General features: G+C 40.8%; 1 protein-coding gene across 1 annotated transcript; it reads left to right on the top strand.

Annotated features, from left to right (window-relative positions):
* Positions 1–702: 702 nt before the first annotated feature.
* Positions 703–2,862, top strand: LOC311619636 (endogenous retrovirus group K member 10 Gag polyprotein-like; the record flags this gene model as incomplete). The annotated part of the gene is made up of 1 exon (XM_084878227.1): positions 703–2,862. The coding sequence occupies one exon, from the start codon at positions 703–705 to the stop codon at positions 2,860–2,862; it is 2,160 nt and encodes a 719-aa protein (XP_084734353.1).
* Between the last annotated feature and the right edge of the window lie 21,324 nt (positions 2,863–24,186).

Genomic DNA, 24,186 nt, shown 5'->3' with positions numbered 1-24,186 from the left:
GGGACAAAATGGCGCCCAACGTGGAGTGCTCCTGAGGACCGCTGACGAGAACCTCTACCGGAGAAGCCCTGGCCAGGCACCCCCCAGAGTCGCCGCGAGGACCCGCAAGTGAAGGCTCAGCATTGGATCGCCACGGTCACGCCCGCCGTGAGACAGATCGGAGTAAAGGTAGGTAGATGATTTTTCAAACAAGATTTCAGAACATTTCACCCCTTTTTTTGCTCGATTGTAATTATTGGTTCTCTTGGTCGATTCCTTTCTGTCCACTAATAAGCACTCACTTGCCAATCTGGGGAAGAGTGAAAGGTACCCACTTTTGGCTGTGAGAACTCCGAATCACTTGAACTAGTACCGTCTCCCGGTTTTTTTGGCGAGAATTCTCTCCAATTAGATCTACTCTTAAAACCTTGAGCTTGCTTTGAACAAAAGGTCGTCCAACCTCACAGACTCAACCACGGGGAGATCTGCGCGCCTGAGGAGGGCAAACGGGGTCTCCCTGTCTGTGAGGATCCGTGTAGGCGGATTATACCTACCGACTGTTTCACGCAAGCAAGGGAGTAAAGGGTAGAGTCGAAAAGAGAGTAATTCCGCCTGAATTCCTGGGTTGACGAGAAAATTCAAGCTGACCCGGCACGGGGTTTATATGTCCCGGAGACTTACGTGGAGAAGGGATCTCTTTGAGAACCATCCAATCGACCAATAATGGGGAATTCCTTGAGTTGTCATGAAATGTTCCTTGACGGTGTCAAGATTTCCCTCAGAACGCGAGGAGTAAGGGTTAAGAGAAAAGATCTTAGGAAATTTTTTGAGTTTGTTCATGATACCTGCCCTTGGTTCCCCCTAGAAGGAACTATTAATCAAAAACGCTGGGAACGGGTAGGGGATGCCCTACAAGATTTTTATCGGATCTTTGGTCCTGAGAAGGTCCCCGTTACTGCCTTTTCCTATTGGAATCTAATTCATGATATACTTAAAATCCACTCCCAAGATCCTGACATCAAAGACATCATTAAAACAGGAGAAGCAGTCCTCAGAGAAAACTCCCGTCCCCCCTCAGCATGTCCTTCAGTTATTCTAGATATCCCAGGAGACTCTACAGAGACTTCTGAGGAGAAAAAAGACCCAAAAATTCAGCCCCAAGAAAAAATTGAGGAGACGCAAAAAATACCTAATATTTATCCCTCATTTACCCTTAAGAAAAACCTTCCTGACCATTTAACCCCCGCGGAGGAAACCATGGAGGAGCAAGCCGCCCACTACCATGATGATCCCTGGCGCTTAACAGCCCCGCCTTTTTATAGGCCCCCTCCGTTTAATCCCAAATCCTTACCACACCCTGATCTTTCCCGAGATGTTAACTCCCGTTCATCTGACCCCATCAGACAAGCTAAAATAGCCCTTACTCGAGAAGTCTCATCTTTAAAAGAACTTCTACAGCAAAAGCAAGAACATGTCCAACTTATTAAAGAAATACAGGCCCTCGAGGCTGAACTTCTTACCTTAAATCCTACCCAGCCAGATACTCCCCCCTCAACAAACCCCCCCCCCAACAAAACTAAAACCAAAACTCCATCCCAAGCCCTATCGACTAAAAACAAGCCCCCTCTCCTTGCCTTCCCGGTCACCCGCAGTCGAGGCCCTGAAAAAGAAATAGAAGAGGAGGAAAACAATTCCCCCGATGAAGATGAAACTCCCCCAGACTCCCAAAATCCTGATCAGGATCCTACAGACAATGAATCTGAGACAGAAAGCCCCGACCCCCAACCTCAGCCAAAAAACCAAAAATATCGCCGCTTAAACCTTAAACATTTAAAAGACCTAAAGGCGGCGGTAAGCAATTATGGACCCACTGCTCCCTATACCTTGACTATACTTGAGAGTTTAAGTGACCGATGGCTAACTCCTAACGATTGGATCTCCCTGGCTCGAGCAACGCTCTCAGGGGGCGAGTATGTTCTTTGGAGAACAGACTTTGTAGAAAACTGCCGAGAAACCGCCCAGCGCAATAGTGAAAGTAAAACCTCGCGCTTGTGGACGAGAGATAAATTACTCGGCCGAAGTCCATATGACACCAATGAGGCACAGGCAGCCTTTCCCCCTGGATTATTAGCCCAAATTCAAAATGCAGGTCTAAAGGCTTGGCGCCGACTCCCTCCTAAAGGCTCGGCCACAACCTCCTTAGCTAAGGTCCGACAAGGCCCGGATGAGCCGTACAGCGACTTCATCAGCCGCTTAACCGATGCCGCGGAACGGCTAATTGGAGAGGGCGAGACAGAAAGCACATTTATCAAACATCTTGCCTATGAAAATGCCAATCCTGTATGCCAAGAAACAATAAGACCGCATCGTTGTGGAAGCCTTTCCGATTATATTAAATTATGCTCTGGAATTGGCACTTCCCATACGCTTGGTTTAGCTATAGGAGCAGCTCTAAAAACCTTTACCCTGGAGAAAGAGCAGAAAACTTGTTACAACTGTAAACAGCCTGGACATTTTGCTTGCGAATGTTCCACAAAGGAATCACAGATTCCGGCCTTTAAAAACTCCCCCTCTAGCGACATCACTCCTACTCGAGCACCCCCTAGAACCCCTTGTCCTTGCTGTAAACGCGGTCTTCACTGGGCCAAGGAATGTTTCTCTAAAACAGACATAGAAGGCAAATCCTTAGCATCGAAACAGGGAAACTTCCAGAGGGGCCTGCCCTCGGCCCCGAACCAGGGACAGAACCAGGGGGCTCTCAGGTTCGTCCCACAGGCACGATCTCCCCAACAGATTCTCCACACTCAGGCATCAGCTCCCTCCTCCGGGCTACCCCTGGCAGTGCAGGATTGGACCTCTGTACCGCCACCGATTCAGTATTAATTCCTGAACAAGGCATCCAACTTCTCCCCACGGAAACATTTGGACCTCTACCCTCCGATACATTCGGTTTAATACTAGGGCGAGGGAGCTCCGCATTGGCCGGACTCCACATCACCCCTGGAATCATTGACAATGATTATACTGGCCAAATCACTCTTCTAGCCTCGGCTCCATCAGGACCCATATCCATCCCCAAAGGAAAGAGAGTAGCTCAACTCATCTTACTTCCTCTAAACTCTGCCAATAAGAGTCACTCCCAACGCCCCAGGCAAGAAGCCGCCCTTGGGTCATCCGATACTTATTGGATACAACAAATTACTCCAGAGAGACCATTATTAACCCTACAATTAGACGGAAAAACCTTTGAGGGCCTAGTTGACACAGGGGCCGATGCCACAGTAATTTCAGACCAACACTGGCCACCAAGCTGGCCTTGTGAGGTCTCTGTAACTCACCTTAAGGGAATCGGTCAGTCCACCAACCCGAAACAAAGTTCAAAAATATTGACTTGGAAAGACAGCGAGGGTAATTCCGGACAGGTACAGCCCTACATTGTCCCAGGCCTACCTGTCAACCTTTGGGGACGAGACATCTTATCCCAATTAAAGCTCATCATGTGTAGCCCCAATGAAGTTATTACTCAACAGATGCTCAACCAAGGATTTTTACCAGGACAGGGACTAGGAAGAAACAAACAGGGAATAAAAGTCCCATTATCTATAACACCAAGAAACAATCGTTTAGGTCTAGGGAGTGAACATTTTCCTTAACGGCCATTGACTTTCCTGTACCCCACGCAGACAAGATAAAATGGAAATCCGACTCCCCCGTTTGGGTAGATCAATGGCCTCTAAATAACGAAAAACTTACAGCTGCCACTGAGTTAGTACAGGAACAACTGGCTGCTGGACATTTAGAACCCACCACCTCCCCTTGGAATACTCCCATATTCATAATTAAAAAGAAAACAGGAACATGGAGACTTCTTCAGGACCTCAGGGAAATCAACAAAACCATGTTCACGATGGGAGCCCTCCAACCAGGCCTTCCCTCCCCTATTGCCATTCCCGCTAATTACTACAAAATTATCATTGACCTCAAGGACTGTTTCTTCACCATCCCCCTTCACCCCCATGACAGGGAACAGTTTGCGTTCAGTCTCCCCGTTACTAATTTTAAAGGACCTATGCCCCGGTACCAATGGAAAGTACTCCCTCAAGGCATGGCAAATAGCCCCACCCTATGTCAGAAATTTGTGGCCCAAGCTATAGACCCTCTCAGACCTTGCTGGCCTTCTATCTACATTATACATTACATGGATGACATTCTCCTAGCAGGAGCTTCATGCCCTGAAGTCCTCAAATGCAGCCAAGAACTGGCTGCCCGCCTTTCCTCTTTGGGGCTTCGAATAGCTCCTAACAAAATACAGCTTAAAGACCCTTATTACTATCTTGGTTTTGAACTAAATCAAAACAGCATTACCACTCAAAAATTTCAATTAAGAACTGATCAATTACAAACCCTTAATGATTTTCAGAAGTTCTTAGGAGACATCAACTGGCTCAGACCCTACTTAAAACTAACAACGGGAGATTTAAAACCCCTCTTTGACATCTTACAAGGAGACCCTGATCCCCTTTCCCCCCGTAAACTCTCTCCAGAGGCTAAATCTTCCCTCTCCAAGGTTGAAATTGCCATCCAGCAGCAACAAATTACATTCCTATCCTATGATAAACCTTTTTCACTCATCTGTACTACTACCCACACACCTACTGGAGTCTTATGGCAGGACAACCCCCTACTCTGGATCCACCTGCCCTCATCCCCCTCCCGAGTTCTCATTCCATATCCATCCTTAATAACCAAAATTCTCCGATTAGGCAGGGAACGGAGCCGTCAATATTTTGGTCGAGACCCCGATCATATTATACTTCCCTATACAAAAGAACAAATTAACTGGCTCCTCCAGCAAGATGATGATTGGGTTATTTCCTTCTCCTCATTCCAGGGAACAATAGATAACCATTACCCTCCTAATAAATTACTCCAATTCGCTCAAATACACCCTTTTATATTTCCAAAGATCACATCTAAAAACCCCCTTAAGCAAGCATCCCTAGTGTTCACAGATGGATCCTCCACTGGCATGGCAGCATACACCATTGATAGTCAAGAATTCACTATTAAATCCCCCTTCAAATCTGCACAGCTTGTTGAACTGTTTGCTGTTCTACAAGTCTTTTCAAAATTACCCGCCACCCCTTTTAACCTTTATACTGATAGCTCCTATCTAGCGTCCTCCATTCCTCTACTAGAAACTGTCCCTCACATTAAACCCACCACCAATGCAGTCCCCCTTTTTCAGCAATTACAAACGCTAATTACAAATAGACTAGCCCCCTTCTTCATTGGACACCTAAGAGCCCATTCAGACCTTCCTGGCCCCCTTTCTCAAGGCAATGCCGCAGTAGACCGAAACACCCGACTTGTATACTCCCTTTCTTTAGATCCCCTTTCCCAGGCTCAACAGGCCCACAATATCCACCACCTCAACGCTAACACCCTCCGCCTTCTGTTCAAAATTACTGGAGAACAAGCCCGACACATCGTTAAAAGCTGCCCTGGATGTGTCACTCTCTTACCCCTCCCTCACCTGGGAGTTAATCCCAGAGGTATCCTCCCCAACGAAATTTGGCAGATGGACATCACCCACAACCCTGAGTTTGGCAACCTCAAATATGCCCATGTCACCATTGACACCTACAGTGGGTTTATTTTCGCCACCCTCCATAGCGGAGAGGCCTCTAAGGATATTATAGCTCATGTCCTCCAATGTCTCACTATTATGGGGAAGCCTCAAAAAATCAAAACTGACAATGGACCTGGATATACCTCTCAGGCATTCCAAAATTTCTGCCATCAATTTCACATTAAGCACACCACTGGCATCCCTTATAACCCCCAAGGACAGGGAATAGTAGAACGAGCTCATCAAACCCTAAAAAACACCATAAACAAACTAAAAACAAATGATGTTTATCCCACTAGAGGCTCCCCCCGTAACCTTTTAAATCATGCGTTATTTACATTAAATTTCTTAAAATTAGACAAAGAAGGAAACTCGGCTGCCGACCGATTTTGGCACCAGGAAACAAAAAATCAATACGCAAAAGTCATGTGGAAAGATCCATTGACCTCAAAATGGCACGGTCCAGACCCGGTCCTTATCTGGGGACGGGGGTCCGCATGTGTCTACGACACACAGGAGGAAGGACCACGATGGCTACCAGAACGCCTGATCAAACCCATTAATTCCCCTAAATAACAACCTCTCTTCCAGGGAACTATTCCCCTGAGAAAGACTCCCTCCCTTTCCTTCTACAGATCATGGCAAAAACTATCCTGACCCTGCTTTCAATCCTGATCCCCTTGACCAGCGGTGGACTAGGACCTCCGGTAAACAGAGATCAATTAATCCTGGAACTATTTGGCAACCCTTGTAGGTGCGACGGGGGTAGTACTGCAGGAAAGCCTCCCAGGTACACCCGCATGGCCGATTGCGGCAGTTTCACTGCCTATCTTGTCTATGAACAACGTATTGATGGGATTAAACAAAGCTGGAAATGCCAGAATAAACCTAAAATCATACCCCCAGTTGACGGCAGACCTGGATCTTGTCCCAAGGATTGCCAAATAGTCTTAGAACTACATTCTACCTGTTATAGCAGTGTCCAACAGTGTACCAATATTGATGGCAAGGTATACCTAACTGCAATTCTCGAGAAAACCTACCTTGGCTCCTTTGGAGGTGAATACGACCATACCTCCAAAGGCCACTCTAAGTATGCCCAAGCCTCTTGCCGTGGCACAGTTGGCAAACCCATCTGCTGGCCACCGCGAGCTCCAATCCATATATCTGATGGCGGCGGGCCATCTGATAGAGTAAGAGAAGCCGAAGTTCAAAAACAAATAGAAGAATTTATCAAATTTAAGTACCCTCCGCTACAATACCACCCTTTAGCTCTATCCAAACCCCGAGGTATAGACTTAGATACCCAAACCTCAGATATTCTAGAAGCCACCCTAAAAGCCCTCAATGTCTCCAACCCGAAACTGGCACAAAATTGTTGGCTATGCATGACGCTTGGTACACCTATGCCCCTCGCCATCCCAGCTAACGTTACCGGCCTCCTATCAAAAAATAATTGTAGTATTAGTCTTCCTTTTAGGATTCAACCTTTAAGATTTAACTCAACGATATGCCTAGAAAGCCCTCCTCAGAATAATAGTTATGATGTAGATGTGGGATTTATTACCTTTTCAAACTGCTCTTCTACCATTAGTAAAACTTCATCCCTCTGCCCTGCTCCTGGACAAGTTTTTATATGTGGAGGAAACATGGCCTTCACAGCCTTGCCTATCAATTGGACCGGGCTATGTATACAAGCTATCCTCCTCCCTGATATTGACATTGTCCCAGGAGATGAGCCCGTCCCCCTGCCCAGCCTTGAGTATATTAGCGGCCGCAGTAAGCGCGTGGTTCAGTTCATCCCCCTACTCATAGGCCTAGGAGTCACAGGAGCCATGGCCACCGGCTCGGCAGGCCTAGGAGTAGCGGTCAACTCATATGTTAAACTTTCTAATCAGTTGATTGATGATGTTCAAGCCCTTTCTGGAACCATCAATGACCTTCAGGATCAAATAGACTCCCTAGCGGAGGTTGTCTTACAGAATAGAAGAGGCTTAGACTTACTCACAGCAGAACAGGGAGGGATATGCTTAGCCCTACAGGAACATTGCTGTTTCTATGCCAACAAGTCTGGAATCGTCCGAGACAAAATCAAGAAACTACAGGAAGACCTGATAAAGCAGCGGAAAGAACTGTTCGAGAACCCTCTCTGGAGCGGACTAAACGGACTTCTCCCCTACCTTCTCCCCATCCTGGGCCCCCTCATAGGTTTCTTATTAATCCTATCCTTTGGCCCCTGGGCTTTTCGGAGGTTAACAGATTTTGTAAAACAACATATTGACAGCATCTTGGCCAAACCCATCCAGGTACATTACCACTGTTTAGCCGTAGCTGACCATGAGCAAGTTTATGAACTTTACCATCGCTCCCTCCCTGCGGGGACAGCATGATGACCAGAGGGATGCTTACCTACTCCTCACCAAGGAGAAAGGTATGGGTACCGATATGGGTGCAGAGCAAAGCATTGCAAGGGAAGGTCCAAAAAATTTTCCGACCTCCTCTTCCCAAGGGAAGGTCATGGGAAAATTTCGACCCCCTCTGGATTTCCCTGTGAGCATACCTGGTTTGCATAGAGGTTGGTATCAATACAAATCCAATCGGCTCTGCCTCTCCTCCCCAAAAGATACCAAGAGCCACTAACACTGGTGGGCCTGGGAAGCCCACGGGAGGAACCAGGTCACTACTCCCCCAATCGGTTAAGGCCCACCTCAATTAAGACAAAGGGAGGAGATGTTGGGAGCCAGCAGAGTTGAGGCAAGCAACTCAGTCTTAAGGAAATAGAATTAAGTTCCTTCTAGCAGAAGTTATGAGGTGCCCTGAGGGCTTGGCCAGAAGATAAGATAGCCTGCAGCTTAGCATCTTCCTGCCACTTCCCCTTCCTGATCCTCCCCCCCCCCCCCTAGATAGCCCAGCCTTGGAATGTTGCACCTTGGAATGTCACACCGCCCCTGGCAGTTAGCCAATCCTGTGTTGCCAGGTACCAAAGACCCCCCTGCATAGGCAACCCTGCCCCCCTTTGTTTCTGCTGTATAAATACAACCATTTCAGAGAATAAAAATCGGAGCTTGATCAGAACCTTGTCTTGCTCCCATTCTTTCGCGTTCCTTGTTTGCCTCATTCTCTTAGGTGGTTCCTGCGGGCCCCCGTTGTTGTCCCGCAGGCCGGGACAGGCTGGGCTGGGGGAACCACCCTCATGAATTTCATGAACTAGGCCTCTAGTATAAATATCTGTAAATTATATCTACATATAATTGTATACCACTCCAAAAAATAAAAAACTTAATGAGAAAATAAGGTAGAAATTGGATACTGATGATGTATTATAGAATTGCACATTTAAAACTTCTATTATGTTATTAACAAATGTCACTCCCTAAATTTAATTAAAAAGGAATTAGAGTAAAATATCAAAGAATCTTATCTACATTGTCAACCAAATGAATAAAAACCAATCTTTAGGACACTTTTTTTGTATCATATTCTGTAATTACACCTATATACAGCAACACCAATTACAGTCCAATAATTCATTTATTTTTTTGTATATTTTATTTCCAAACTTGTGTGCTTTTGTTTAATATTTATAAACAAGCTTACTTTTAGAATCCTTTCTTAAAGTATATCCTTGCCCTGGCTGATGTGGCTTAGTTGATTGCTGCTTGATTCCCTGTCAGGGCACATGCTCAGGTTGCAGGCTTCATTCGTGGTAGTGGACGTGCAGAAGGCAGTTGATAAATGTAATGCTCTCATATAGATGTGTCTCTATTCTGCTTTCCTCTATCTCTAAAAATCAGTAAACTGTTCTTTGAAAAAATATATGCATAAATACACACACACACACAATTTTACATAGTTTTCACTATATGTCTGTTTCATTTTACAGATAAGGCTTTATAAAAATCATTAATATATGTGGTTTAATATGATTTAATTTTATTATAAATTAAGATTATATTGATATTTTCAAACATTTTCCACTAGATATTTGAATTGAGTAAAATGATCATTAACTTCATTGATGTAATGAACCTTCCTGTGTACAAAAGTTATATATAATAATACAATATAATACAATATAATACACACACACACACACTGAGTAGCTAGATTATTGTGCACGGGGGCGTGTGTCCCTCAGCCCAGCCTGTACCATCTCTCCAATCTGGGACCCCTCGAGGGATGTACCTGGGATCCCTCCAGGGATGTACGACTCTACTGCCTGTTTAGGCCCTATCCCGGTAGGGTCAGGCCTAAACGGGCAGTCAGACATCCCTCTCACAATCCAGGACTGCTGGCTCCCTACTGCTTACCTGCTTGCCTTCCTGATTGTCCCTAATCACTTCTGCCTGACAGCCTAATCATCCCCTAACCACTCCCCTGCCAGCCTGATTGATGCCTAACTGTTCCCTAGCCAGCCTGATTGCCACTAACTGCCCTTCCCTGCAGGCCCAGTTACTTCCAACTCCCCTCCCTTGCAGGCCTGGTCCCTCCCAACTGCCCTCTCCTGCTGGCCATCTTGTGGTGGCCATCTTGTGTTCACATGGGGGCAGCCATCTTGTGTCCACATGGGAACAGTCATCTTGTATCCACATGGAGGCAGCAGTCTTGTGTGTTGGAGTGATGGTCAATTTGTATATTATTCTTTTTATTAGATAAGACTAGAGGTCTGGTGCATGAATTCATGCATGGGTGGAGTCCGGCCAGCTTGGCCAGGGAAGGGGACATGGGCAATTGGCCAGCCTGCCTGCTCTTCTAACTCCTGGTTGTGGGGACAATTTGCATATTTGCCTTTTATTATATAGGATATACACTGAGTGGCCTGATTATTATGCATTCAGAGATCATAATGATCTGGCCACTCAGTGTATATACACATATATACTAGAATACACAGTGAATCGTTCTGTAGTATTCCTCTAAAGCACATATGTCAAACACAAGGCCCGCGGGCCAAATCCAGCCCGCCAGGCCTTGCAATGTGGCCCGCACCGCGCTGTCATCACTGCACTCCACTGTCAGATTATGACATTGTCAGTTTATGACTGTTCAGTAAACCATTCGGCCCGCGATTTAGGCTGGATTTTAGATTTTGGCCCCTTCTCTGATTGAGTTCGACACCCCTACTCTAAAGGGAATGCAGCTATCCATTCTTGCTACTGTGTGTAGAGACAAATGAAATACAGAAAATTCATGGATTACTGGAGAATGCAATTAATTTAGTGATTTCTGGATATTCCAAGCATAATAACAACGTCTAATTCAAAGCAGATGAGATGCAGCAGAGAGAGAACACATGGGAACATAAATTTCACTTTAGCTTGTATTAGATACATCCCTGAAATGATCCAAGGTTATTCCTCAAGAATTTGGTTTTATATGTGTCTTATGCATGTTTAGCAATAGATCTAATTCTAACATTGGTTTGAAGTGTGGAAAAGCAATGCTGAATCTCTAGAGAAATCCCATTAACCAGCGCCACCATAAAATGTAAGTGAGATTTGTGTGGATTGTTCCTCCTCCATCTCCTTTCAATTACCAGTTTGGTAAGTGTGAAAAACAGATGGGTCTTAGAGAATGAGTTAAGATGAGAGTAACTTAACCAAGTGGAGACACCAATGTTGACTGATCTTTTATAAGTTATTTCTCCTTCAAGTAAAGAAATTCTTCAGAAATTTAGTATCTATGAGGCTAAAAAATTCTTCCACAAAATATTCCCTTTTATCCCAAAACAATCACAAAGGTATTTTTGTGTAATACTTTATTAATTTATACCAATTTTGATATAGTCTATGGCAAAAGATAGTAAAAAAGTGATCCACATCATTTAAAATAAGGATAACCAGCCCAGCCAGTGTTTCTGGATTTATCCCCAGTAGGGGTCGTTAAGGAGGCAGCCAATTAATGATTCTCTCACATCATTGATATTTCTATCTCTCTGTCCCTCTCTCTTCCTCTCTGAAATCAATAAAATTAAATAAATAAATAAATAAATAAATAAATAAATAAGATAAGGATAACAATTCACTGCACCATGGCTTTCTCACTATAAAATTCACCTTAGAAAAAAAGTAAAGTATGTGAATATCTGTAGCATTTATATTTTAGTTTTTTATTTATATTTCCATTTTTATCATATATACAGATACATTTAATTATGTTGTTAATATTTTTATTAAATTGGATTATTTATTTTTAGGCCAAATATATTTACTGACTACCCAGGATGTGCTTGACACTATTTTTATTGCTGAGGTTACCTGGGCCTAATTTATGAAACTTAAATTCTAATTCTAACAGGATAAAATAAAGAGGAAAAATAAACAGTGCGAATTCATGTAATGGACAGTGCCATGAAGTAAAGCTGATTAGAATAAATAATTAGGAATGTTTGCAGAAGGCCAGGTGTTTCTGATAGAAATCACTAATGTTTCTCAGAAGCAGTAACATTTAAACAAAAATTTAATTTGTCATTACCTACGGTGAAAGCATTTCATGCTGGAAGGCATCACGTATAAAGGCTCTGAGGTGGAAGTAAGCTTGGCATTTTCAAGGAAGAGAGAGAAGCAATGCAACAATAGCTAATGACATGTAAAAAATCCTTTTGAAAGGGAAGGTAAAGAAAATTTTAGCAATAACTTTAGAAACTTTGTAAAGGTGTGTGTGTGTGTGTGTGTGTGTGTGTGTGTGTGTGCGCGCGCGCTTTTGCAAAATGTTAATCTAATGTGGCATGAGGACCTTGGAGGATTTGATCAAAAGAGTTGTAAGATCTGCACAAGACAATACCACAGCGCTTGTTTTAGAGAACAGACTATAAGTAAGGTGAAGTGATTCCAGGGAAATAAATGATAACAGGGAATTGGAATAAAAAGTAAACAGACTGATCCAGGTCAGGGATGCCTATGTCTTGGGATTGATTTTGGAGTTGGAGGTGGTGCTACATTGTTAAATTAGAGGAATGGTTTTTAATAAAACTGACAGAACTAACTAATTAGCTGTGAGGGGGGAAAAAATCAAGGATGTTACTTCAAGGTTTAAGTTTTAGCATCAAGGTGAATGATTATATGATTAAGAAGGGAGATACCGGAGAAAGAATTTTGGGAGTGGAAGTATCATATATTGTTTCTTAGAAGTGTTAAATGTGTTAAATGTGTTAAACAGCCAAATGGAGATGATCAGTAGGTAATTAGGTAAATGATCTAAAATTTATGTTGATTTGAAAATCACTTGTACGTAAATGGTATTGCAAGCCATAGGATTGAATGAAATCACCTAGAGTTGCATCTCAAAAGACAGGTAAATATGCCAATTATTTCCTTTGTTCATTGTATATTATTGCCTGTCACCAATTTAATCTACAATACCTTATATAATTGCTATCAACTTCTGTTTTAAATTGTTCTCTTTGTTAATTCATTTGGCTATCCATAGATGATACTGTTCACTTTCAGACTTCTCAAGCTGTGGTTACAAGTTTAAGCATAAAAATAAACTTTATCTGTGATAAATGTAAAAAATAGTAATTACTGGATGTTATGACAACTCTCCTTTAGTTTTAAAATGAACTGCCAAACTATTTTTCACAGTGATTAATTATGTTACATTCCAATCAGCAATGCATAAGATATCTAGTTTCTCTGATTTCTTACCAGCATAGTATTATCACTACTTTTTTTAAAAAAAATCATCCCAATAGGTATGTAATGACATCTCATGATTTTGTTTACATTTCCCTAAGGGATAATAATATTGAACATTTTTTCTGTCTGTGTTGGCCAACATATAGACTCTTCTGTGAAATGCCTGTTTGTGTCTTCTATCCACATTCTTGATTAAACTGTTACTCTTTTCATGTTAAGATATGAGAGATTTTTACATATTCTAGCTACTGGTCTGCTATGGTCTGGTCAGAATATGTCCTCCCAAAATTTACATGTTAAATCCTAACCACCAAGGTGATGACATTAGAAGGAGGGGAAATTGGAGGTGGTTAGGTTACAAGGACCTAATTGTAGAAACCCTAAGTAATAAAAGTCTAATATGCAAATTGTCCCCTCCACTAAGAGTTCAACCCGGAGGTGGGGCCAGTGGCAGCGGTGGCAGGCAGCCAGGGGAAGGGACTCTACCAATAAACGAATTTCATGCACTGGGCCTCTATTACTTATTAATACAATTTAGTTCGGATTGATAGAGAATTCCTCCTCTGGGTCATGGCCAATGCTAACAGCCTTCTTTTCAGGCCACTCGGTACTTTTTTTTTTTTTTTTTTAATATATTTTATTGATTTTGTACAGAGAGGAAGGGAGAGAGATAGAGAGCTAGAAACATCGATGAGAGAGAGTCATCGATCAGCTGCCTCTTGCACACCCCCTACTGGGGATATGCCCGCAACCAAGGTACATGCCCTTGACCGGAATCGAACCCGGGACCCTTCAGTCCCCAAGCCGATGCTCTATCCATTGAGCCAAACCGGTTTCGGCCATCGGTACTTTTCCTAAGTGTTAAATATGCTGGTTCCAGCATTTAAGGTATCTACCAAAAAAAGGGCTTCGTCCTAATTTGTGAAGATTTGAGTTGAAATAACTTATCCACTACTTTAGAAGGATTGGTTTCATGCTCCAAATCACATGTCCTGAAAACACCACTGATGTTACAGTGACTAGTGGATCTTCCTAGGGGTTGTATGCCACCGGCTGGGGCCATATATCTATTAGGTCCTCCCCTTACACTGCTTTCTTACCCAGACAGATGACTATTATATCTTCCATTTAATGGGCCAATGTGATGTTCTGGAGGATGTACAGACACCCCCATGTCCTTTTAGAATAGGCTGCTTCAGAAAGCAGAAGAACTGAATATTTCCCTAGAGCCAAAATGTAAATCTATACTTTAAAAAAAATCCCAAATGAATTTGAAATGTTTCTGGTTCTCTTTTCTAGTAGTAATGAGAAATAACCCATTGCCCTGACCAATGGACCCTGATCATGTTTCTTAACATGACGCCATCATGTTAATCTACTCTAGAGGCAAGTGAGCTATCACCTGAACATTAGAGAAGCCATCTGGTTTTGTAGGCATGAGCATTGTGAATTAACTAGGGATGTAATGGGGAGCACCATCCCTCTCTCATTCCCTTTGGGATATATTACTATTATTTTGAAGAACAGTCCTGGTGGGGGTCAGGGGCCTCCTTGCTATACTACAGTATTTTTCTTTAAATCTCTCATATTCTTACACACACATCTCAGCATTCATTTATCCTATTAGGATGGCCAACTCATTCACTCTCTTACCCAACTTGTGTTCCATTAAGTCAATGAAAGTTTCTCTCTGGCATACCAACTCAATTATTTTGCTACTCAGTCTTTTTCTTAAAATCTTCTAGGAAAATGCCACCCATGGTTTTATGAAATGAAAGTTGGAGATACTGTGTAAATGAACACCAACAACAATAAACATTCACAACTTTTTAAAAATTTAAAACATGACCACAAATTTCAAGTGCTTACTAATAAACAAAAATTATAAAACAGATACTTTTCTAAGCAATTTAAATATATAAACAAATTTAATCATCAAAATGCATCCCAATGTAGTTACTTTTATTATCATACATTTACAGAGAGGAAAATTAGATACAGAACTATGAAGTAACTTGTTTCAGATAACTGAATAGAAAGGCTAATATAAAAACACAATCAAATTCCCTCCAAAGTGAACACTCTAATCTTTAATTCTCTATTAAAGCATTTCCTTAACAAGTTCACTCTCACTTTCTACATTCCACTGACTCTTTTATTCTACTATAGTTGCTGCCTTCTCTCAATTTCAATTAATTACATGCTGCTTTCTTCTTCAAGAAAATAGATGTAATCATGCAAAGAAAAAGCTCATATAATTGAATCTATACAATTTATACATACCATTTATTTCAGTATTTGTGTGTTCCCTATGTTGCTAGTTGTATGAACTATTTTATCCATCTACATCTAATACTTTCATTAGTGAAATCGGAGTCTCAATGCACAACTCAGGGAGTTTATTGCAAAATTTCACTCCCTGTTCTTTATCATGAAATTGTTTTTCAGTTTACTGAGTTATTCCCATTAAACTTAAAAGTGAGCTCTAATATATCACATTAAAAGAAAAAGACACAAACATTTATCTTGATGATATATCCTTAAATAGAAACAGTTTTCTTTTTCTGCTCTGGTTTTCAGCAAAAAATGTTAAAACAGTTCTCTAAATGTACTACTTCACAGTCTCAATATCCTAGCAAGAACTGAGATGATGGTCCTTTTATATATTGACTAGAGGCTTTTTATATACTCAGCCCGGCCTTCCCCCTCTCATAGTCCAGGAGCCTTCAGAGGTAACCAGGGGAAGGTGACACCTCCATCACATCTCTGTTGCTGCCACTGATGGCAGTGCAAGCCTTGACTAGCCCTGGTTGTCTGAACCTTGGGAAGCCCTGGGCAGCTGGGAAGCTGCCATCTGAGGTTTGTCTGTGCCTCAGGCAAGCCCTGGGGGGGCTGGGGGCTGAGGGGACTGAGTGCCACCAATTTGTAGTTGTGGGTGCCACCATCTTTGAGAGTGTGACAGTCAATTAGCATATTCTCTCTTTTTAGATAGGATAAGGAAAATGGCCTTTGTTTTTAAAATTCTGACTAGAAAGTTTTAAAGGCAACTTACATTATGAACATTTCCTATAATATTTATAAAATTATCTTTATTATTAGTAGTACAATCGTAGCATCTTTCCCTGATCAACACATATTTAATAGCATTACTACTATGGATATCATTAATTATGTTAAGATAATATAAATAAAAAATAACATTTGTTCTCTTTAATTGAGTGCTTTTTACATATTTTCTTTGTAGGGTGTTATATCTTTACATATTGGTCTTATGACTTTGTAAATTTAAAAAAAATTTTTTTTAAGGGAAGCCCATGTTGCCAGAATGTGAGTAGAGGTTCACAAAAGACCACCAGAGAGAAAGAAATAGAGACAGACAACTTTTACTCAGAGGTCAAAGAGGAAGTTTCTGGCATGCCTGGAGGGGCCCTACAGGTGGTCAAGGCAGTGTGCAAGCAGAGACAAGGGCAGGGCCTGGGCCACTTATCCTTGTTAAGCCCCATGGATATTGTGCTTTGGGGTTCCTGGGCTAGGGCAAGATTGGCAGTTCAAACCAAAAGAGCAGTGTTTTAGTAAGCTCCACTGAGGTCCTATCTAAGGGACACAGGAAGGGCACACAGTAGAAGGCAGGGGGCACTGTTGATGACAAGGGTTTGGGGGGAAGTGCTATTAAGAGCTTATATTTGCTTGTGACACTGTGGGCTGCCATCTAAAGCATGTGTTTTAGGAGCCTGGTGTCAGTTGAGGGTCCATGCAGTCAGCTTGGCCCAGTGAAATGGATTCCCAGGCAGCAATACCACAGAGTGGCTTAGCCTCGCTTTTGACGACTAGAAAGACAGGCAAAGCTCCGTTTCTGAGGAACATTAACTGTGGCAGAGTGAACAAACACAGCATGAGCCCACATTTTCAAAAGAGAGTGAAGGATTTTATAGATTCATGCATAAGCAAGCCATCAGCAGTCACAAAGCTCATGAGAAGAAAGGCGAATCTTGATTAAATCCAACCAGATAAGACTGTTCACCAAAAATATTTTCAGGCTGTTGTGTATACACAGCCACTTGAGTTAATAGGACCATCAATCTTAGAAATAATATATTATCACCTTAGAATGATTGATAATATTAGTATTCCAACAAGGAGAAGATGAATCTAAAGTGGCTAAGGGGAAAGGCAACTACATTTCATACCCACTTACTGTTCAAACCATTTATGTGTTGAGCAGGAACCACAAGTTGGAAAACCTTATTGTATACAGCATTGTTTATATTAATACATAGATATATGGACCCTGTTTATATTTCTGAAAATGTTGGTCATAGTGGGTCCCAATTTAAGAACACATGGATATATTCACATATAGTTAAGTGGAGTAAATCAACCCTATTTTAAAATTTAGTCCAGATTATGATCAACAGACTAGACTATAGGCTATGCTATTAGGAAGCACACTCACACGTTACAAGTGATAGGATTTAAAGCCAGACACGACCTAACCCGATATTTAAAATGAACAGTTATTTTAAACCTCAAATGTTGAACTAAAAAAGTGTGCACTATTTTTAGCTAAGTGGGAGTCAACCCCATACTGAAAGATGAATGTAGCATTGAAAATAGATCAGTGTTGTGCTACCCTGTAAAAACCAAAGCACGTGCCTGACCTGATTTTTGGACCTGTTTTCTTTAACCAGTTTATTTTCATCTTTCTAGTGAATCACTTTAAATTTCTAATAGATCTGATTCTCTTGTTAGGAAAACTGTTTTACATAATTGTATATATATTTTTATATTTAAGAAATTACATATACAAATGTAATAAAAATCATTCTATCTTTTTGTTATTTCCTACTTATTGAGCACTTTATACTGCCTTGGATTGCTTCAAACAGGTGATACTTTCCTTCCAACTAAATCCTAAGTTTTTTGAGAATGAAAATCCAATCATCATTTAATCATAAGCCTACAGCAAATAAATATGTATTCAGCACAAACTTGAAGCCAGGCTCTGAATTAGTTTCTGGGAACACAAGCTGAGACGGAGATATAAACTCTGCCTTTATGGGGACAACACAGAGGATAAACAAGCAAATATAATAAATATTACTACAGCACTGTGTTGATGTAGAAAGGGAATTAGGTAAAGTAAGAATAGATATAACATTTTAGAAGGATCCCTGAGGATACACTGAGATGTACCAGTTAGACAATAAAAGTCTGCAACTTTTTGTTATCCTTTATAATGCTCAGCATAGAATTTTTCATTAGTTCTCACAAAAAGCACACCAATGGGCAAAATATCTTTGTTATAAAGATATGGAGAGGAGGCAGACTTAGAAATTTCCAAAATCCTTGCCTGTTTATCAACATCCTTATAACATTAACAAAGCTATAAATCCCTCATATGTATGTACATATGCATAGCCACTCATATATTTGACTAAACATATATTAACTTTTACTACAATTTCATTATATAACAATAATGTATAGTTAAATTATCAAATGCAAACAAGAGGTAATTTTATGTTATGTTAAGGAATTAATTTTTTCTTTGAGAATTATTGTTGGCTAAATATCCACAGAGTGTGTAAAGATTTATGTTGACCAAAGGAGATAACATAAACATATTTTCTTTCTTCATAAAATATAATTCATCATACACATATAAAATGTGTTAACTATACAATTTATAAATACAAAACAATTGAATAAGCAAAACCTATACAGCAATTTAAAATGACAAGTTTTGGAAATAGCTTTCAAGTGTTTACCAGCTGTAATTAAATTTTAAGGAAAACTAACCGATTCTTATTTTATTACTGGAGACCCAGTGCATTAAATATGTGAACTAGTGTAGGTCTCTCAGCCCTGCCTGCACCCTCTCGCCATCGGGAGCCCTCAGGAGATACCCAACTGCCATGGAGGTGGGCAAGGCTCCAGCCACCACTGCTACGCTTGTAAGTCATGAGCCCAGCTTCTGGCTGAGAGGTACTCCCCCTGTGAGAGAACACTGCCTTGAGTGTCTGCCCACTAGGGGCCAGTGTGTGTCATAGCGGCCAGTCATTCTGCTGTTCAGTTGATTTGCATATTAGCCTTTTATTATATAGGATGTTATTAACTTAAGGTATTCAACATAAATTTTATCTGTGAAGATTATCAGAAATACTTTCATCTTGCTCCTAACATTTAATACTATTCATATTATGTTTTTATTCAATTTCAAATGATTATAAATTGAGTTAAACACATAGCTGAAAATCTGATGGTATTATTGTGATTGTTATTTATTTATGCTACCAAAATAAATGGTTTCTTGTTACATTGTGCTTCTTTAGTAAATATTAAACCATGTATAGTTTAATTGATTTTAAAAATAGCTTTTTTATATAATCAAGTCAATTATATAACAATTATACCTTCCTATTTTTTTGCATGTATTGTTAGGATAGAAATTTGTATGCATTGTGTAAATTTATACAACTTAATAAAAGGAAGATAAGCAATCCAATCAAAGAATGGGCAAAGAACCTAAATAGACACTTTTCAAAAGATGCATGGAATGCCAAGAGACATATGAAAACATGCTCAAAGTCACTAATCATCTGAGAGATACAAATCAAAATGACAGTGAGGTACTATCTCACACCTGTCAGAATGGCTATCATCAACAAATCAACAAACAACAAGTGCCAGCGGCAAGGATGTGGACAATGAACCTTCTTGCTGGGAACGCCACTGTGAAAACGGTGTGGAGTTTCCTCAAAAAAGTAAAAATGCAACTCCCATTTAACCCAGTGATCCCACTTCTAGGAATATATCTCAAGGACTCATAAACACCAATCAGAAAGAATGATCATTGTTTTCCTTTCCTGATTTCTTCACAAACATGTTTTGGATGAAAAGTTAGTCAACTCAAATCCTTTTAGTTAGTTCTATATCTGTACAAAATGTAGGAAAGTGCCCTGTCAGTTTGGCTCAGCTGTTGAGCATCAACCTATGAACCAGGAGTCACAGTTCAATTCCTTGTCAGGGCTCCTGCCCAGTTTGCTGGCTTGATTTCTAGTAGGGAGTGTGCAAGAGGTAGCCAAACAATGATTCTCTCTCATCATTGATGTTTCTATCATTGTCTCCCTCTCTCTTCTTCTTTAAAATTATATATATACCAGGGCCTCCACTTAGGTCACTGGGGGGCATGGCCGACCTGCAAACCACTACAGGTGCTCGCCCAGGCCACCCCAAGCCACAAGGCAACCCTTAGCCTGATCTAGGACACCTTTCAGGGCAAACCAGCTTGCTCCAATCCATGAACCAGGCCTCTATCCTATCTAATAAAAGAATAATATGCAGATTGACCATCACCCCAACACACAAGATCAAGATAGCTGCCCCCATGTGGTCAAAAATCCTGCCCCCATGTGAATACAAGATGGCCACCACAAGATGGACAGCAGGGGGGGCAGTTGGGAGGGACCAGGCCTATATGGGAGGGCAGTTGAGGGAGATTAAGCCTACAGGGGAGGGCAGTTAGGGGTGACCAGTCTGGCAAAGAGGAGAACTTGGGGTTGTCCAGGCTTGCAGTGAAGGGCAGTTGCAGGGGTGACTCAGGCCTATAAGGGAAGGCTGTTGGGTGGGACCAGGCCTGCAGGGGAGGGCAGGTAGGGGCAAACAGGCTGGCAGGGGAGCAGTTAGGCATCAATCAGGCTGGCAGGGAAATGGTTAGGGGTAATCAGGCTGGCAGGCAGAAGAGGTTCATGGCCATCAGGAAGGCAGGCAGGTGAACACATTGGAGCCAGCAGTCTTGCCTGGATTGTGAGAGGGCAGTTGGATATCCCTTAAGGGGTCCCAGATTGGAGAGAGTGCAGGCTGGGCTGAGGGACACCTCCCCACTATGCACAAATTTAATGTACCCGGCCTCAGGTCCTATATAATAAAGGCTAATATGCAAATCGACCAAACATCTTAAAAACTGGTCACTAAGATGCACACTGAGCACCAGGGGGCAGACACTCAATGCAGGCGATGCCCCCTGGTGGCCAGTGCACTACCACAGGAGGAGCATTGCTCAGCCACAAGCCGGGCTCACGGCTGATGAGCGCAGCAGTGGTGGTGGGAGTCTCTCTGCCTCCTAGGCAGCACTAAGGATGTAGAACATCAAGAATGAAATGTAAACTATGGGCTTTGGGAGACAATTATGAAAAAAATGTCCATCCAAATTGTAATAAATCTGCTTATATTGGGGTTTATAGAAAATGGGAAAGGATACGCATGCATGGGGGCAGAGGGTATATGAGAAATCTCTATACTTTACACTCAATTTTGCTGTGAAACTAACACTTCCTAATAAAATAAAGTGCTATTTTTTTTTAAGTGGGCTAGTATAAAACTCCATTTCATTACTCATTTCTGAAATATCTTTACTATTCAGTCATTTTTGTATTCACCTAATTATGATCAGAGTCCTCAGGGCAAAACACAGTTTAAATTGCTTTCTGTTTATTAAGGCCAATTAATGAACATAGAAGGAAAGCAATTAATCATAATTAGGCTATTAGCAATTGTGACAAACAGTGCAATTTACCTCAAATTATCAAATGGAGGGGAAAAGGAAAAAAGAAAATAATCTAGGTCTAATTAATGACAATGAGAAAGGTATTTGTTAGTATAGTGTTGTATTGGGATATAATTTCTATACATCATAGAAAAAAAATTACAGTGGCTTAAACAGAATCAAAGTTTATTTCCTCCAATGTTATATTCTGTATTTAGACTGTATAGCCTTTTTAAAATCTCTCTATATATAAAAGCCTAAAAGACCATCACAATCAACAGACAACAAAATAGGCTGCAAGGGGCAACCAAGCCTGCAGGGGAGTTAGTGAGAAGAGACCAAACAACAGAGCAGCAGGTGGTGTGGGGCCACCAGGCTGGCAGGTAGGGGTTGGCAGCTACCAGGCCTTCAGGAGGGCAATAAGGGTCAAACAGGTCTGTGGGGGGTCAATTAGGGGCAACCAGATTGGGGGAGCACTTGGGGGTACCAGGCTGGAGGAGGGGGGAGTTAGGGGCAATCAGGCATGCAGGCAGGTGAGCAGTTGGGAGCCAGTGATTCCTTCTTTTTTACCAAAGCATAGTATTCCATTGAGTAGATGTATTACAGGTCTTGAATCCATTCATCTGCTGATGGGCACTTGGGCTGTTTCCAAATCTTAGCTATGGTAAATTGTGTTGTTATGCACATTGGGTTGCATATATCCTTTCTGATTGGTGTTTCTAGTGTCTTGGGATATATTCCTAGAAGTGGGATCACTGGGTCAAATGGGAGTTCCATTTTTAGTTTTTTGAGGAAATTCCATAATAAAAAGAAGGGATTCTTACCATTTGCAGCTCTTCTGATTCTTCATGAGCTTTTCTATTTCCTTCTAGTTGTAGAATTTCCACTCAGCTAGCCTTCCTATGGTTTTGGATGATGTCCATTCTGTTTCTTGGTTGTAGTTTTGAAATTGTTTTATGAGGCAGCATTTAGGTGCTTTCCTATGCCTCCATCTTGGTTTCTCATTTATTTAACATCATGCTGAGTGAAATCAGCCAGTCAATGAAAGAGAAACACCACATGACCTCACTCATTTATGGATAATAAAGAATATTATAAACTGATGAACAAAATATAGATATAGAGACAGTAAAGCAACAAGCAGACTGTCAAATTACAGCAGGGAGAGTAGGAGATCTGGGGGAGATAATAGATCAACCGAAGGACTTGTATACATGCAAGTATATACATGCAAGGACTTGTATACATGCAAGTACAACCAATGGACACAAAACTCTGGGGAGGGAAGGGATGTATGGGGGGGGGGGGCAATGTTAAAATATGTACACAGATAATAATTTAATTTAAAAAAAGTTAAAAAAAAGAAGACATGAATGTAGATCTTCATAAATGTTACATTATTAAATTTGTAATTATTAAGTTACAAAATTTATTTCTGGCAAGAAATATTGTGTATTCCAGTTCTGTCATTTAATGTATTTACTAATTCTCTCAGTTACTTGCATTAATGTGCTTATTTTTTATATTTAAGATAAGAATTTATTTTAATAAGTTGAAATGTACAATACCAAGGAAACAGTCTTAGATAACCCCAAAGTAAGTCTGGCTTTTTATCAGATTATTTTATTGTCCTACTCTAGGTATAGGTCATTTAGTTATGTATTAAGCAGCTCTGTCTTCTCCATCCACCAAACTACTTGAAATATCTATGAAAAACCTCTATATCAAAAGAAATGCAAAATTATATTAATTTAAAAAAATGAGTTAGGTCTAAACTCTAGGGTCAAAAGAAGCACATTTGTGTGAGCATGTTACATACAATGCAAAGAAGTGAGAACTTACAAAATTCAGATAATGGTTATTTATTAGAGGAGGGTGCAGTATGTGATTGACATGGCTCATAAAAAGGGCCTCTTATTGACTGCCAAAGTTCTTTTCTGTTACTTATAATAGTTGATTAAGCTATGCATTTGATTGTGTGGTCTTACTTCCTTGTGTTTTATTTTATAATAAGTATATTATAAAAAATATTTTTTAGAATTGAGTTCTGTAAAAAAAAAAACACTAATTGTGCTACACTAAAATTTTTATAGGATTGTTACAAATAGAAATTTGAGGGGAAATTACAATATTAAAGGCAGAGTTAAGAGTATATGTGGTGAGGAAATGAATCAGGAAAATATTAACTGAGAAAAAGTTAATAGCAAAAGTGATATAAGGCATTAATATGCATAATGTTCAAGTTTGGGGGCACATAAATGTATTTTTATATATGAAGTGGGCCAGAGAGAAAAAATGTGTTCTGAATATAAAGATGCACCTGGAATTGAAACTTTTTTTTTCATTTGCAGCATCTTCCATTTATAAAGGAAAAATAACATTTCACAGAAATG

The sequence above is a fragment of the Pipistrellus hanaki genome, assembly GCF_964339955.1.
Source record: "Pipistrellus hanaki genome assembly, chromosome: 3".
NCBI classification, from domain to species: Eukaryota; Metazoa; Chordata; class Mammalia; order Chiroptera; family Vespertilionidae; genus Pipistrellus; species Pipistrellus hanaki.
This window is presented reverse-complemented; position numbering and strand designations above follow the sequence as displayed.